Source organism: Grus americana, chromosome 26 (assembly GCF_028858705.1).
Source record: "Grus americana isolate bGruAme1 chromosome 26, bGruAme1.mat, whole genome shotgun sequence".
Lineage (NCBI taxonomy): Eukaryota > Metazoa > Chordata > Aves > Gruiformes > Gruidae > Grus > Grus americana.
The window spans coordinates 1,829,043-1,845,150 of record NC_072877.1 but is presented as its reverse complement, the minus strand read 5'-3'; the positions used below and the strand labels follow the sequence as shown (position 1 = coordinate 1,845,150).

The 16,108-nt window shown below is 59.3% G+C and overlaps 3 protein-coding genes across 3 annotated transcripts; 2 read left to right on the top strand and 1 right to left on the bottom strand.

Annotated features, from left to right (window-relative positions):
- Nucleotides 1–337: 337 nt before the first annotated feature.
- Nucleotides 338–2,598, bottom strand: CIAO1 (cytosolic iron-sulfur assembly component 1). Its single transcript, XM_054804685.1, has 7 exons — nucleotides 2,460–2,598; nucleotides 1,948–2,096; nucleotides 1,752–1,863; nucleotides 1,542–1,630; nucleotides 1,143–1,344; nucleotides 942–1,029; nucleotides 338–841 (listed from the first exon to the last, which is right to left on the bottom strand). The coding sequence occupies exons 1-7, from the start codon at nucleotides 2,596–2,598 to the stop codon at nucleotides 601–603; spliced, it is 1,020 nt and encodes a 339-aa protein (XP_054660660.1). The 3' UTR covers nucleotides 338–600.
- TMEM127 (transmembrane protein 127) lies at nucleotides 2,597–7,121 on the top strand. Its single transcript, XM_054804687.1, has 3 exons — nucleotides 2,597–2,972; nucleotides 4,118–4,282; nucleotides 5,052–7,121. Exons 1-3 carry the CDS (start codon nucleotides 2,597–2,599, stop codon nucleotides 5,357–5,359), a joined length of 849 nt encoding a protein of 282 aa, XP_054660662.1. The 3' UTR covers nucleotides 5,360–7,121.
- Nucleotides 7,122–7,705: 584 nt separating this feature from the next.
- STARD7 (StAR related lipid transfer domain containing 7) lies at nucleotides 7,706–16,101 on the top strand. The gene is made up of 8 exons (XM_054804717.1): nucleotides 7,706–8,162; nucleotides 11,724–11,929; nucleotides 12,205–12,254; nucleotides 12,553–12,663; nucleotides 12,756–12,838; nucleotides 12,991–13,090; nucleotides 13,656–13,740; nucleotides 15,157–16,101. The coding sequence occupies exons 1-8, from the start codon at nucleotides 7,759–7,761 to the stop codon at nucleotides 15,342–15,344; spliced, it is 1,227 nt and encodes a 408-aa protein (XP_054660692.1). The 5' UTR covers nucleotides 7,706–7,758; the 3' UTR covers nucleotides 15,345–16,101.
- The last annotated feature ends 7 nt before the right edge of the window (nucleotides 16,102–16,108 follow it).

Genomic DNA, 16,108 nt, shown 5'->3' with positions numbered 1-16,108 from the left:
GATGGGAAAACCAGGCGCAACCCCGAGGCTGTACCCCAGCCTCGAGCAGCTCTGTGCCTTCACTGTGGGGCTCAAGAAACTTCGTTAGCAGAACTAATTAAGGCAGAGTTAGCTTGCTAGCCAGTTCTAGGAGCATTATGCCAGCACCAGCCTGCTGGAGCCAGACCTGAACGCTTCCCCTGAGGCTTTGCTTCCCCAGCAGTGTAAAACCAGCTCCCCTGGGTCTGTCCTCCTGCGCCACCTCATCCAGCTCCCACGGGAGCACCCGCACCCCGTTCCGCTCACCCCGAGGGTGCCAGGGGTGTCGGTGACGGCACCGAAAGGAAGAGCCGGAGGCTTTGGCCAGGAGAACACCGATTTATTGAGTGTGGGGTGGAAGGAGCGGGGAGCAAATCCTGCCCCTTCTCCCAGAGCCTGCCGCATCCCAGCAGAGGTGCGCAGCCCCGGGGAGACCGGTGGGCCGCCCGCGGTCCTGGGGGGCACGCAAAAGTCCCAACCCACGCAGCAGAGATCGGTTTCCCTCTCTGCTGCCGTGCCCTCAGCACCGGCACAGGGCCGCGTGCTGGCGGCAGCGCCGAAGGAGCAAAACGATTAAACCCGTCAGCAAACTTCAGGACGTTGGTACTTCCAGAAGGCGATCTCGCCGTCGTCGCTGCAGGAGGCCAGCAAGCCCGGCTCCTTCGGGTTCCAGGCCACGCAGTTGACGTCCTGCGAATGCGCCCGGGGAACGTGGGCGGCCAGGCCGAAGGTGGGCTGCTGCGGGTCGGAGGACGCGCTCTCCTCGAAGATCCGGATAGCGTCGTCGCCGCAGGCTGTCGCCAACGCCCCGGTGAGGTGGCACCTAGAGCAAGGGGGCAGCGCCGGGTGCGTCACCCATGCCGCCACCGGGAGAAAACGGAGCCAAGGTGGTTTGGCTGCAGGTGCCATCTCCCTCCACTCACCACGCCACGTCGTAGATGGTCCTGGTGTGGTAGCCAGAGAGGTTGCAGACGCATTTCCAGGTGGGGTCGGTGCCGCTGCAGGCCACCCCTGGCAGGTGAGAGAACACCCTCGACTCCCTACTCACTCTTTTCCCCTGCCCTCTCTTTTCACCCCAGCAGGTTCCGAGCCCCACGGCACACAAGATGGGCTAGGAGCCTCACCTTCCTCGTTGCCCGGCTTGTAGCGGCGCCAGATGCGCACCGTCTTGTCGTCGCTGCAGGAAGCCAAGCGCTCACCGCTGCGGTCGAAGGCCACGCTCCACACCGTCGACTCGTGGCCCTCCAACGTGGCGCAGCACACCCAGTCATCCTCCTCTTCGTGGTACAGCTTCACCGTGTCGTCGTAGCTGGCTGAGGCCAAGAGCTGAGGGAAGGCAGAGGAATGAACCGGGCAGGGGCCGGGCAGCTGCCTGCACATGTGGAGCTGCCCTTCGCTCCCGGTTTGAGGTTGGTGGAGCCGGAACAGGAGCAGGTCAGCACTCTCCAGCCCGTTCCCAGGCTGGGGTAGGGCCTGGGGTGGAAAAAGCAGCGTGTCCCCCCCCGGCCAGGCGCTGTCCTTACCTCCTGGTTGGGGTGCCAGACCACGTGCTTGACATCTTGTGTGTGGGAGTTGAGGACACTGACACACTCGTACTCCTCCTCCTCATCCACTGCAGGGAGCAAACTGTTACAGTGAGCAGAGGGGAGCCCGGGCAGGGGGGGAGCAGCCCTCCACCGTCCCCCCTTTTCCCTTCCAGCCCCGGGGGGGGGCTGCTCCCCCTCTCCCCTCACCTTCCCAGACCCAGACGCTCTTGTCTCGGCTGCAGGTGGCGAGCAGGGTGCCGGAGGGAGCCCAGGCCACCGACTTCACCTCGTTCTCGTGCCCCTCCAGAGTGGTGACGCACTGGGGAGGGAGAGGAGAGGGGCGGGGTGAGGTGGGACATGGGGGGCACGGGGGGGCCTGGGCTGGAGGGGGGGTGTGTCTCACCTCAAAGCCATCCTCCTGCCTCTTCCAGATGCAGGTGGTGGCGTCGAAGCTGGCGGAGGCCAGGTAGGAGCCGCAGGGGGACCAGGCCACCCTGCGCACCGTGCGCTGGTGCCCCTCGCCCAGCACGGCCCGGCAGGACCAGCCCTGGCCTGGGGAGAGCGGGAGGGCACCCAGCTGGGGGGGGGAGGCCCCGCCCCCGGGACAGGCCCCGCCCCCGGCCACTCCCACACGGCACCATAGCCCCGCCCCCAGCTCATCACTGGCACTCTAGCCACGCCCCCTTCCCAGCCACGCCCCCTTCCCAGCCACGCCCCCTTCCCAGCCACGCCCCCTTCCCAGCCACGCCCCCTTCCCAGCCCCTCCCTCACTCCCCTCTGGCCCCGCCCCTCACCACAGCCCCCATTCCCCTCTGGCCCCGCCCCCTCACCACAGCCCCTCCCTCACTCCCCTCTGGCCCCGCCCCTCACCACAGCCCCTCCCGTCTAGCCCCGCCCCGGCCCGCCACCGCCCACCTTCCCTTCCCCAGAGGCGGACGAGGCGGTCACCGCCGCAGGAGGCCAACAGGCCGCCGCCGGGGCTCCAGGCCAGGAACCAGCAGCGGGAATCGGGATGCGCCGGTACGCGGCACAACAGCTCCAGCGCTTCCTTCATGGCGAGGCTGCCGGCGACGCACCATGACGTCAGCGCGCCGGAACCGGAAGCGGTACCGACCGGAAGTTGGGGCGGCGGAGGGGTCCGGGCCGGAGCCGCTGCCAGTGGGAGCGGAGCGGGCCGGGCCGGGATGTACACCCCGGGCGGGACCGGGCTGCCCGGTGGGCGGCGGCGGCGCGGGGCGGCGGGGAGCGGGCTGCCCAAGCAACCGGAGCGCAGCCTGGCCTCGGCGCTGCCCGGGGCCCTCTCTATCACGGCGCTCTGCACGGCGCTGGCCGAACCCGCCTGGCTCCGTATTCACGGCGGTACCTGCGCCCGTCAGGAGCTGGGCGTCGCCGATGTCCTGGGCTACGTCGATCCCGAGCTGCTCCGAGGTGAGGCCGGGCCGGGTGTGTTCCCTCCTCCCTCCCCGGGGCGCCGGGCCCGGTGTGTGCGGGGGGGGGGGGGGGGCTCGGGCCTCGGGCCTCGGGCCTCGGGCCTCGCCTGGGCCGTCCCCACCTGGGCCGTCCCCACCGCTGCCCCAAACCCCCGCCGCAGGGCTGAGCCTCAGCGCCCCCCCCTCACCTCTCCGTAACAGTTAATAAAGGTTTTTGCCTTCCGCTGTCACCAAAATAAGGTGTTTTTTCCCCGTTTTAGTCTCGAAGCTGTTCGGCGCTTGGCACGCGCCGCCCCGCCGTGCAAATTCAGCTCCAAACGTCAGCAATAAATGCGTGTGCTTGCGCTTACCGGCAGCGCGAGGGGCCTCACCCCCTGCCTGAGCAGCTCCGGTGCTGTCAGATCAGTTAGGAAGGGTGAAAAGGAGAAGCAGCATAAAAACATTGCTTCCAACTTATTTTTTGAGCTAACAGGCGACGGAATCCCCTCAGCGGGATTTGTGCGTCGTTGCATGGGGCGGTTATGAGTTAAAACAAGAAGCCGGTGCGGATAAAGCTTTCGAACGTGCAGTTCTGATGGTAAAAGCCGGCGGGGCGGCTGCGTTCCGCCTTTGTTTTCCTGCTTTCGGTTACCTCCGTCCCCCTTCCCGGCACGGACAGAGTCAGAGCCGCGTGCTTGCGACTTGTTTCCAGCCGTGTGTCGCATCGGCGTCTTTATTAACGCTTTTTAATGTGATGTTTAATTAACACCTGGCTCTTTTTATTAAAATCTCTCGTGGCTCGCAGTGGGGGAGACGACTGGAGCCCCTTCCCCTCCTTCCTTTCCCCACCGCCTCTTTTAAATAAGGAACCCACCGACCTGCTTTGTTATCCCAGCGGGTTTGGTGTTTATTTAGCTCTAATTTCCATGGCAATAATAGTTTATAAAGTGACCTGGCCGGCTGCTGCTGTCTAAAGGAGGTTCGTTTTCTAGACCCTAATTAAAAGCACCCCGCTGCGCTCCGGGTTTTTTTTGCATTTCTAAACCTCAAAATGCCAGGTGGGATCGGAACAGGGAATGTCATGATACCAGTTGCTCTGTCTGGCGAGCGATTTGGGTGGAAAAGAGGAGTTTTCAGCGCCTGCCTCTCTTCCTCCCCTCGCAGATTACTGCATGAACCCGCAGACCGTCCTGCTGCTCCGAGTCATCGCCGCTTTCTGCTTCCTGGGAATCATCTGCAGCCTCTCAGCTTTCCTCCTGGATGTCTTCGGCCCCAAGCACCCAGCATTAAAGATCACTCGTCGCTACGCTTTCGCTCACATCCTTACGGGTAAATCCCCAACGGTGTGGGAATAAAGCCCCTGCTTGCCTTTTTTTTTTTTTTGGCCTATTCCAGACTTTCAAGGGGAGGGAAAAAAAGCCCCCGAAGGGTTTTGTTGGGTTTTTTCCAGCCTTCGGTTCGCAGCTGCAGCACCCGTCCTACCCACAGAACTTCCCCTTTATGGTGTTTCGGGTCTAAAGGGCAACGGAACCCTCACGCAGCTAAAATTCGAGTTAAATCTTGAGGGGTGGGGGAGAGGTCAAGGATGAATATTAAGCATCTATTAACGAGTCTTATTTTTCAAAGAGGTCCTGTAGTGCTTTTCTGAGGAAGGAGGTCATCTTTTCTGACTCGTGAGGTCAAAGGAGCTTTAATATCCCTTATCCCTGGCAGAATTACCCACGTCAGACCTGAGCGGCTCAGGGAAAGTCCAAGCTCTCAGCCTGCCCGAAACACCGAGCACCGATTTGTCCCTGCCCCTTCTTCCAGGTCGCAAAAAAGTCCCCTTCCACACCGTCCAGCTTCGGTTTGCGTTGCTGGTCGCCCCGCTCAGCCGGGTTGTTCCTCAGCCTGCAGCCCTCCACTGTGTTTTCCCCTCTCTCTGGCTGGATTTCACGCACCCGCTGCCCCCTCTCACCACAGACGCTCTCGGTCTGCTGGCTTAAACCGCCGGCAAGCGGGGCTCGGCGTCCCTTTGCCGCGTCAGCCGTAAAACCAACTTATTAATTTCTATTTTTGCTGGCTGCTCAACGTCTTTCCCGCTCTTTCTCTCTCTCAGTCCTGCAGTGTGCCACTGTCATCGGATTCTGCTACTGGGCCTCGGAGCTGATCCTTGCCCAACAACAGCAGCACAAAAAATACCACGGCTCCCAAGTTTACGTCACCTTCGCCGTCAGCTTCTACCTTGTGGCGGGCGCCGGGGGAGCCTCCATCCTCGCCACCGCTGCCAACCTGCTCCGTCACTACCCCACCGAGGAAGAGGAGCAAGCCCTGGAGCTCCTGTCCGAGATGGAGGAGAACGAACCTTACCCAGCCGAGTACGAAGTGATCAACCAATTCCAGCCGCCGCCAGCGTACACCCCCTGATGCTGCCGGCACCGGGACACGGTCATGGCTTTCTCCCACCTCCAGATTTCACTTTCTCGGCACCTCCTTCACTCTTCTGATCTCTCCTACACAGAGGAAAGAACTTTTTGGGTCAGATGACCGGTATTTTCTTCCTATCCCTTATTTTATTAACTCCACGGTGTGATTTTTAACCCTGCGCTGGCTCACCTGGCTGAAATAACACCGCCGTCATCCCCTGGCACGAGGGGCGGTGAGATCTGCTCTTCCTCGTCAGAGATCTCATCCCCACCCCGTGCCAGGCAGGAAGGTGGGGGAAAATCACGTTGAATTCCCAACCCAGCGCGCGACGAACTTGATCCTTCGTCCGCCGAGGCGTGACGTATGCCCAGAGAAAGGCGTGGCGCACGCATGTATGTGTATATATTTATAGATATGTAGGGAAAACGCCCGCCGTGGCGTGCCGGTGGGAGAGGAACAGTCCTTTGTAGCAGCTGTACAGCAGGAGGAAGGTAGAGCAAACCCCCCCCACCGCTCTACCTGCTCCTCTTTTCCGACTGGCGCTGACCACACGAGCATTTTGCACTTTATTTCAGGCTCGGGGGGAGGACAGTGACAGTTTCGGGACCGGCTGCCGGGGACTGTCACCGCCGTCGAACCCCCGAGCGAGGTTTGTGAACAAGCGGCACAACGCGGGTTGATTTTAAAGAAGTTCTTCTGATGCCGGCGATGGTTTTGGAGGAGCTCCGTCCCCCTTTGCCGCAGCATCCGGCTCCTGTCGGCATGTCACCGAGCAAATCCTGGGGGTTTTTTAGCCAAGATACGACCAGACTTTGGTTCAGCAACAGCTCCTGGGAAGCAGGTTGAGCCTGTGCTGGAAAATCGGCGTCTCTGCCTGTAGCTTTTATGCAAATTCCTGATCTCCACGCCAATCGGACTCTCCTGCTTTTTGCTCTTCACTTTTAATCTCAGTGTTTCTCTGACCCGCTCTTAGTTTATGACCCCATTCCCTCCGCATGTCCCAAGAGACAACGGACCTCGAGGAGCGAACGTTTCCCCGGATGGCGCTGGAAAGCCGATCCGGTGCATCCAGACCTGCAGCACAACCCGGAGGAGGTAGCTGGCAGGGACAGAGTGGGGTTTTTTGGGCTGTTTAAACCAAATCAAATAGGAAAAAACAAATAAAAATCACCCAGAAGGATACGTCGACCCGAGTGCCCCGCACCAAAAAGCTCAAGGCTGGCTCCGCAGAGGGTGCGGTGGTTTAGGGAAGGAATTTTAGGACAGGAATACCGCTTGTTGTAGGTTCTCAACCATCCCTCTAACACTTTTATTACCTATTTTCTTGCCCAGCTCGTCCCTTTCCCCCCCCACACCCACAGCAGCACTGGCTATGCAAGAGCTTCGGCCGCTCTCCGGGGCTCAGGCTGTGGCGTGAAACCCAAAAGCTCAACCCGGGGAGAGCACTGCGAGACTCCGAGGAGTAAAATCAGCCCCTTAAAACCCTCGAGGGTTTTGATGGAAGGGTGTGGGGAGGAGGCAGCAGCGGGGATTTTGGGGGGCTTAGGTGCCCTCGGGGCGGCTCCTCTTCCTCCTCCATCCCACCTCTGGGTCCTCGGCCAAAGAAAACATCCCCCGGCTCTGCCCTGGCGAGCCGGCTGGAAAAGGGTTTGGGTTTCCCCACCGGTGACTTATATGCAAGAGAGGGGCTTCGGTGTAAATAGTCTGTGCATAAACCTACTGTATTTCTGTAAAAAAAACCCAAAAGAGATGAATGATGTCATTTCCCTCCACTGATCCGTGTAGCTCGATGGACTCTAGATGGGGCGCGGGTGCCGTGGGGTTCGGGGCTTCCCCCCTGCCCTTCTCTAGAGGAAATAAAGGGGGTGCAAAGAGCCGTGTGTGGGAGCTTGCGCTTTGTTCCGGAAAAGGGGGTGCCCCTTGTCGCTCTGCGCCCCAATACCCAGCGCTGCATTGTGCCCGCTGTGCTCTGCCCCGATAAACATCCCTGCCGTGTTCCCTGCACCCCCATAACCCGCCCTGCCTGCACCCAGTGCACCCCCATAACCGGCCCTGCCTGCACCCCCATAACCGGCCCTGCCTGCACCCAGTGCACCCCAATAACGGGCTCTGCCTGCACCCAGTGCCCAGCAAGCTGCTGGGGGCGAGTCCCAGCGGCAAGCCACGCCCCTCCAGCGGTAAGCCACGCCCCCAGCCGAGCCGCCCCGCCCACCGGTCCTCCAGCGTCCCGCGCGCCCTTGCCCTCCCTCCTCCGCGTCCGCGAGGGTGTAGGGGGCGGGCTTTCCCCAGCCCTCGCCCAATGACCGCGCGGGTCGGCGAGGAGGCGGCCAATGGCGGGGCGGCGCGGCGCGATGACGCATCGAGCGCGACGCGGGGCGGCCCGCTGAGGGAGCGGCGGCATGTTGCAGCCGCGGCGGCCGCTCGTCGGCCTCGTCGCCCGTTGCGCCCGTATCGCCCGCCTGGGCCCCCGCCCGCCCGGGCCCGCCGAGGGCCCCCCCGCTCCCGGCGGCCAGGCGGGGGGCGGTGCGGGGCGGCGGGGCCTGCTGGGCCTGTTGGCGCGGCAGTGCAGCTGCGTGACGGGGCAGCGGGCGCGGCGGGCCCGGTACCGCGGCGGCGGTAGCGGCGGGGACGGGGCGGCGGAGCGGGCGAGGCGCGGCGGCGGCGGCGGGTGGTGGTGGTGGTGGTGGTGGCGGGGGCAGCTCCGAGGCCGCCCCGCCTTCGCCGCTACCGGCCGCCTCATGGCGACCCTGGCCGGTGTCTTCGTCTGGGACGGGCAGCGCATCGAGGAGGAGGAGCTGCAGCGGTGGGTGTCCGCCGCGGGGCCCCCGGGACCGGGACACCTCTCACCCACGTCCTCGGTGCCCTGGGAACCCCCCCGGTTCCTCGGTGGCCCGGGGTTCCCGGCGCTTGAGGTTGCCCAAGGCCCCTGCACCCCCCGGTTCCTTGGGGCCTGGGGTGCCCCCCCGATCCGCAGGGGTGCCCCCCCTTGCCGGGAGCACTGGGGCTTGGGGTGCCCCCGCCAAGCTCTTTAGAGATATCCCCCCGGTCCCCCATCTCTAGGGGTGCACCTCGATTTTCTAAAGCTTGAGGGTGCCCTCTCAAATCCCGGGGGGTGCCCCCCCAAATTTTCTTGGGTGGGGGTGCCCTCATAAACCTTTCTCAGCCTGGGGTTGCCCTGCTCTGCAGGTTGTGCCCTGTTTGTTAACCTGGGGGTGCACCCCTCAGGTCCTTCCCCCACAGGGTGCCCCCCTAAATCTACTAGGGTGCTTCCCCAAATCCTCTCCTGACTGCTGTCCGGGGGGGGTGTTTTCTCCAGCCCTTTTCTGGGGGTAGGAGGTTCCCTAAATGCTGTCCCTGCGCAGTGCACCCCCTGCAAATTGACTAGGGCCTTGGGGTGCCCCCTAACCCCCAGTTCTCTCCTTGGTGCCCCCCCAGCTCCCTCTCCTGCCTCCTTGGGATCTGGGGGTGTGCCTTCCATCCCCCAAATCCTGCCTCAACACGATGCCTCCCTCCCCCAAAGCCTCCCCGCGGTGGTTTCAGCGTGGGCCCCTACACTTGCCCCCACCCCGGGGGTGCTGCGGGAAGGGGTTCCCCCCCAATACTGGATGTCCCCCCCATCCTGCTGTATTTACACCTGGGGGGACAGTGCTGGCACAGGGGGGTGACACATGGTGCCCACACAGTGGGATGACGACGGAAGGACCCTCCGACCTTCCCGGTTGCTTTTTGAGATAGCCGTGGAAGTGCGGGGCTTTGGGCATAATTATCCAGCATGGGGGTGAGTCAGGAGAGGGTAATTAAGACTTAATGAGAAGCTTGGGGTGCAATGGGGCATCGCCGGGTTTCCCTTCTCTTAAATTCTGCGTCCAGGTGCTTCATCCAGACTGTCCTGTGGGTGTTAAATACCTGGTATTTGTTTAAGTAGCTTACCTAAGGCTTAATTAAATCTTCGAGCTAATGAGAAACAACCCTCACGCCCCGATTTATGACACCCTCAAACATTTTAGAGAGATCCCCAGCCTTTACGCGTGGCCAACGCTGTGAAAGAGGTCCAAATCCTGCTTTTATTCCTTAACGAGGAGCCGCCGCTCTGCATCGCGTGGCCTTTCAGGTCCCGGCGCCGAGGATAAACCCTGCCTGATGTTTTCCAGCAGGCTCAGCAGGGCTTGGCTTAGGCCCGGGATTAAAAGCGGAGTCGATCTTTTCTTGTTCAAGGTTACTCCTCGCAGGTTTAAGCCTCCTCACTGTAATTTAAGGACTCAAGCCCAATCTAGCGCACTTGAGCAGGCGAGGGAGAGTTCCCTTTTATTACTCTTCTTTATTATTTACTTTCTCCTTATTCCTTTAATCATTGACTCCCTGTCACGGCTCGCTAGGCTTCAGTCTAGTTACGGGAGCAATAAAGTTCTCGGCAAAGTCTTTGCTCGTTGTTAGAACGAGTTGGAGTCGCGGGAGAGCTTTGCTCTCTTCTCTTTGACGGCCGATGTAATTTTTACAAGACAGGTGGGAGTACGCCGCACACAGGCTCAAAATGAGGGCAGAAATAAATAAATAGGATAAAACCGTGCGGTAAAAGGCCAGGAACTGCGTCTTCCTCCTGCTGTAGCTCCTGGGGTTTAAAATAGCTCTCGGCTTCGGTATCGTCTTTCTCTTCCCCTCCCAGCTCTCCTTCTCTGTCCCCCTCTCATTTAACTTTGGGGGAGGCTTTTTTTTTCTTTCTTTCTTTTTTTTTTTTTTTCTTGGTAAAACCAGTTCCCGCTCTGGCGGTGCCACCCTCACCTTCTGGCACGGTGGTTTGTAGCTGTCGGGGGGTCAAAAACGGCAAGGGAGAGCTCTGCCCGTGGCTGGCGTCCCCCGCGGTGGCATCCTGCCCGCCGCTGGTGCAGAAACACCGACACAGCCCCCCCCCCGGCGAAGCGATGCCGGGGCTGGACGCCGGCCAGGGAAGCGGCTCAGGTGGCTGTCGGGGTTTGCCGCTGGCTAACGAAGGTGCCTCATTCTCTGCGCGGCCGGTTGGAGGGGGCTGCGCTGGGTGAGGGAGCCCTGGCCGAGGTGAGAGCTTTGCTGATGAGCTGGGAGCCTCCTCCTCCAGCAATTAGCTTCATTTAGAAATGAAAGCGAAGGCTGTAATAAATAAGCCGGAGGTGGGAAGGAGGTGACGGAGGGGCTCTCCCTGCTTGGTGAGGATAGCGGTAGGGGTGCGGAGGAGCGTTTTGAGGGGGTCGTGCTGGAGCTGTGCCCACCAAACCTGGGGGTTTGTGGATCGGATGTGCCCTGGGAAGCTTTCGGACCAGTCCGGGGGAGGCTGGGAGCTTGGCAACTGCCGGGGACAGCGAACATTACCTCAGCCAGACTTGTGAGACCCGCCTTGCAGGTTACAAATTGGTGCTTTAGATCTGGCTGATGCTAATTACTTCAATATAATTAGCATTTTTGGGCACTGCCAGGAGGGTTGAAAGCGCTGCAGACAGCGAGTGATCCTCCTTCCTTCAGGTTGAGGACTCTAGGTGTCGATAAACCAGCCGTTCCTTTTCTTTTGGGGGGCTGAAGCCATGGCTCGGAGGGATTTCCCCCAGCGCTGGGAGGTTTTCCTGCCCTCTTCTCTATCCCCACCCCGTGTTTTTGAGACCCGAGATCTGAATCCAGTTTCTGTAGGTGAAGGATGCTGAAACTGGGGGGGAGTTAATGGTCCCACATTTGTGGGGAGCCCCCACTGCTTCTATTCAGTTCAGCCAGGAAAACAAATCTTGGCTTGCGAGCATCCGATGGCAACTGCTGCGGGTTTCTGGGTGTTACTTCTTTGTGGAAAGGCTGATATTTGCCGAGGACGGAGGGTTTGTTTGTCTGCCGGATCTCACCGGGACGGAGGGAGAAGCACTTCCCCATCCGTATGAGGAACAAGCCCCTGCGCACTTCCCCTGAGAAACAGCCTGAGGCTGCTGCTACCGTCCCGTGGGGGTTTTTTTCCCCTTTTTTCTCCTTGAAGAGCAAGCCCTGCGGCTGCGGGTGACGTTTTGTGGCACTGCAAGGGCCACCTGGCTTGGGGACTCCCCGGCAGCTGCGTTCAACCCCAGACTAGGTCTCCACCCTGCAAGAGGATGTGGGAAGCCCCCCCCCCCCGAACACACCACGGCGCAATTTTTCAGTACTGTATAATATTTATAAGCCCAAGCCCCTTAGGATGAAAGAAAATGGCCCCAGGGGTGGATTTTCCATGCCCAGGCTGCTGTTTCCACACCAAAAACCCTCTAGATGAAGTTTGGAAGGATTTTGCTGGTCTTGAGGGGGGCTCCGTCTGCAGCAGACAGTCTCCACCGAGGCTTTGGTTACTAAGCGGTTGGTTTGGTTTTCGTCTTCCCCCCAGGTCTGCGCAGGAGATGAAGCACATGGAGAACATATCCAGCCTGTTACAAGGCAGCAGCCCGGGCGAGTATCAACGACTGGATCCCAAATCGGAGCGAGAGGCGGTCGCCGTTCCCGGGGAGCAGCCCTGGGAGATGATCATGGACAAGAAGCACTTTAAACTCTGGCGGCGACCGATCGAGGGCACCCACTTATACCAGTACCGAGGTAACGGTGCTCCCCGTGCCTTGCCTGTAGCTCATTTTTCCTGCGCCGAGTCCTCGCGGGGCGGGGTGCCTCCTGTGTTTATAGAAAAATGGGGGGGGGAAATGGGAATTGTCATCCTTTGCATCCTTCTCCACAGATCCCGTCCCCCCCCTTAGCCCCTCGGAGTTGTCCCAGCCCCGTCACCGGCCTTAGGAAATGCTTTTTCCTTTTAATCTTGCTGTGCCGAGGTAAAGATTTGCATACGTCTGGGGCTGAAAACTTTCTCTTTACCGCAGTGTTTGGCTCATACACAGACGTGACGCCCCGGCAGTTCTTCAACGTACAGGTGAGCGGCTTCGAAATCTGGGCTGCGCGGCGTGTTAGAAATAAAGCACAGCCTCCGCCCAAGGGGTGGGATCGAATATTCTCTTCTCTTGGTATCATTTATGTGATCGAGAGCCGATCCCAGTGTAGACCAGAAGAAGGGCAGGTTATCCCACGCCCCGATTGGGTTTTAATTTCCTGGTGGGTAAAATGCCTGCCCGTGACGCAGCGCGTTCCCACAGGATGAGGAAAAGGGCCGCTTGCCTGCCTTTAACGACGCCGTTGGGTTTTGTGGTGACTCAGCCTCTTTTTCTTGCCAGCTCGACACTGAATATAGGAAGAAGTGGGACTCGCTGGTCATCAAATTGGACGTAATCGAGAGAGACCTGGCCACTGGATCGGAAGTGATTCACTGGGTCACTCATTTCCCGGTGAGCTGTCCCTTCTTCCCTCTCCGGTCATCCTCCTTACCCCAGACAAACGGCCAGCAGCGGGGTCGATGCCCGTTCTTTCTCTTCCCCAGTACCCTATGTACTCGCGAGACTACGTATACGTCCGACGGTACAGCGTAGACAAAGAGAACAACCTGATGGTACTAGTGTCGCGGTAGGTATTGCCGGGCCACCCTCCTGACAAGCTGTGAATAAATTTCCTGAGCTTTTTTATTTATTTTAAACCGTGTCAAAACCTCAGGGATCTGTCTCGAAAATACAGCCGCTTTCTTTGGGGTGAAAACATTGTTTTCTTGTTCTCTCCAGGGCAGTGGAGCATCCGAGTGTCCCTGAAGACCCCGAGTACGTTCGAGTCAGAACCTACGAATCCCAAATGGTCATCCGTCCGCACAAAACCTTCGATGAGGTAAGTTTGGGGGCTGGGCTGGGAAATTAAGCGGAAAAACTGTCACAAAATTGCTTCCTCCTGCTTGAATCACTGCTCCAAGGGGAATCGTTCCTCCTCTGGCCGTCATCTGTAGCGCTACACTGGGGTAAATAGTCCAGGGTTGGAAAAGAGGGATGAGTTTGTATCCCAAAGGCGAGGCAAACCCATCCACGTGCGGCTCGGGAAGGATTTGAAGCTCCATCCCGGTAGCTTGAGACTCTTTGTGCCGGAGCGTGGTGTTCCTGGTGAGCCAACTGCACCGCTTCGGAGCACCGGGCTCCTATTAAATCAAGCCTCAAAAGTCTCATTCCTAGCACTTCCTGCCCTCATAAAAAGCATCTCTGGGTCTTCTCAGGGTGTCCAGAGCCTGAATGACACTTTCTCCAAAAAAAAAAAAAACCCACCAACCGTCCCTGTGTGTTTTCACTGGCTCTTTACGCGTCTGCATCGCTTCTGTGGCCCTAAAGGGAATTTAAGTGAGGATGCGAAAGCCCGGCAGAGTTTTCTTTGCCGGCTCGGGCTCACGTGTCTTTTCCTTTCCCAGAACGGTTTCGATTACTTGCTGACCTACAGCGACAACCCGCAGACCGTGTTTCCCCGTTACTGCGTCAGCTGGATGGTCTCGAGCGGTGAGTCGGTTTTGGTGGTGAGAGTTCACCCCTCGGGGAGAATTCCCACCGGCTCCTTGCTCCGGAGTGAGCCTGGGCGCTCCTGCCTTCCCCTTCCTGCACCCGCCTGGGGCAGAAAATAGACGGAGAAGATTTGAAAGCTGAAATCTGGAGGATTTGGGGGTATTTTTGGTGCCTCAGGCTGCTCTTCCTTTCTCACAGCGAGGGAGTCCTGCCTGGATTTCCTGGCTGTGAGGAGGAAAGGGGTCTGTGCACAAGGATGCTCCTTCTCTACCCCAGGCAGAGGGGGGAAAAACAACAGCATGCCATTATTTTTTTAATAAAATGAGCTGGTTTTTCCTTACTTCAGAGCAGCGTTGGCTCTGAAGCATTTCTGCAAGCGAAAACTCTTGGTTTTAGGGGTGTGCGGTGCCTGCACTCAGACTCCCGCGAAGGAGCTTGGCTTTAAGCTGGGGGGGAAACCAGCGTTGAAGGGCGCTGAGCCAAGGCCACGGCTGTCCCGCAGCATCCGCCAGCTCAACGCTTCCCCCCCAAGCAGGGGGAAAGATGGAGAGCGCTGTTTTCTTGTGAAATTGGGAGAAAAAAGGGGCCATCACCACCTTTAACTCTCATTTTATTCATTGGGGAGTGGGAAATAAAACCAGAAGTGTCACCTGTGGTGATTTCCCCCCGCTGTTTCTTACCGTCACGTGGCTCGTGGTAGAGACTGATACAAGAAAGCGCTGAAATACTTTCATTCAGCGCGCTCGAGCACCAAACCAGCCTTTTTTCTTGCACCTCCCTGCGTCGCCAACCACCGAAACCTCTTTTCTTCCGGAGTGCGCTCTCCAGCGCGCCTAAAACAGCGCCTAAAGCTCAAGGGGGGGGGGGGGGGGGGGGAGGGCTGGCGTCGCCCACGTAGGGGCCGCCTCTGTGCGCTTAACGCTTGTTTTATTTAGAATAAAACTGATGAGTGGCGGCAGAACGGCAGCTCCGGGTGCTGGTGCAGCCCTGCTTGGGGCAGAAGTGATGATTTTAAATATTAAACGTTAATTAATGCGTCACAGGCTCGTTCCCAGGTCGCTGATAATGTAGCCGGGAGGTGGTGAGGTTCCCCAGGCCCAGAGTAAATCATAGCAAGCCAAATAAGAATTGATTTTATTATTATTACTATTTTTTAATTTGAAAAACCCCACCCTAACAGTGAGGTTATAACTGAGGAAGGGGACGGGGAGCGGCGGAAGCCAGCGAGGTTGCGGGATCCTCCTTGAATAAAGTGGCAGAGCCGCGTTATTAGGAGGAGAAAGAAAAATCAGGGAAAATGGGAACGGGGCTGGAGGAGGAGGATGGGCCCTCCGGCACCTCCGGAGCCCGGCAGACGTGGATGCTCCTCCTCTCCCGCTTCGCTCACCGTCTCCCGCTTCCCCTTCCCACCAGGTATGCCGGATTTCCTGGAAAAACTGCACACGGCAGCCCTGAAAGCTAAAAAAATGGAAATCGAAGTGCGGGACTATATGTCTGCCAAGCCCATCGAGAGCGGCGGCAGCGAGGGGAAGGCGAGTATGGCCGCAGCGGAGCACAAGAGCGACGGAACCCGCGGCCCTGCCCAGCTGGAATACGCCTGAGGAGCCGAACCTCGGATTCTCCGGTCCCGGGACGCGGAGCCGAGCTCCGGAGAAGGACCCGCGCCGTGCCGCAACGCCGCCGCCGGAGCTTCGTTCGGTTTTTCCCTCCCCGTCTCATCTCCAAAGCTCTGCTCCCTCGCCAAGACGGGGCTCCCGTCCCCCGCGCCGTGTGTGTTCGTGGCCAGGCCGATGAAATCTCATGTCGTGTAATCGTTTCTTTGTACCGGTAAATATTTCCCCGCCCAGAAAGCAAAAAGATTATCCCCCTCCCCCCAAAAAAACCCCAACCATTTTAGGGATACCCCACCCTGCCCACTCCCTCGTTTTTTCATCCCCCTTTGGACTTTTGATCCCAAATATTTTTGGGTCTCGCTTTTGTACCGTGGCGGCTGGATGAGGATGCTCCGTGTCACCGCCTCGGCGTGGGGTTCCCCCCCCCCCCACCAAAAGACCCTTCGACCTCATTCTGCTAGGGTGGGGGGTGACCTGAACTGGTAAAACTGGGGGGGAAATGCTATTTTTGGGGTGGTTTTTAGCTGCTGGTTTGTTGTAGGGGAGGGTAGAGCTCATGGAAGTGGGGGGGCACCTTTCTGCGGGTGCTCAGCTGGGCCCCAGCGACCCCCCCACCGCGGTTTGTGGTGTTACCGGGGCTGATCCCGCCGGGTTGCGGCACGGGGGGGGGGTCAGCGTCGGCCTTTTTGGGGTGGGGGAAAGCTGTAGGAGCAGCAAAATACTAATAAATCATCTGTCATAGCCACAGGCAG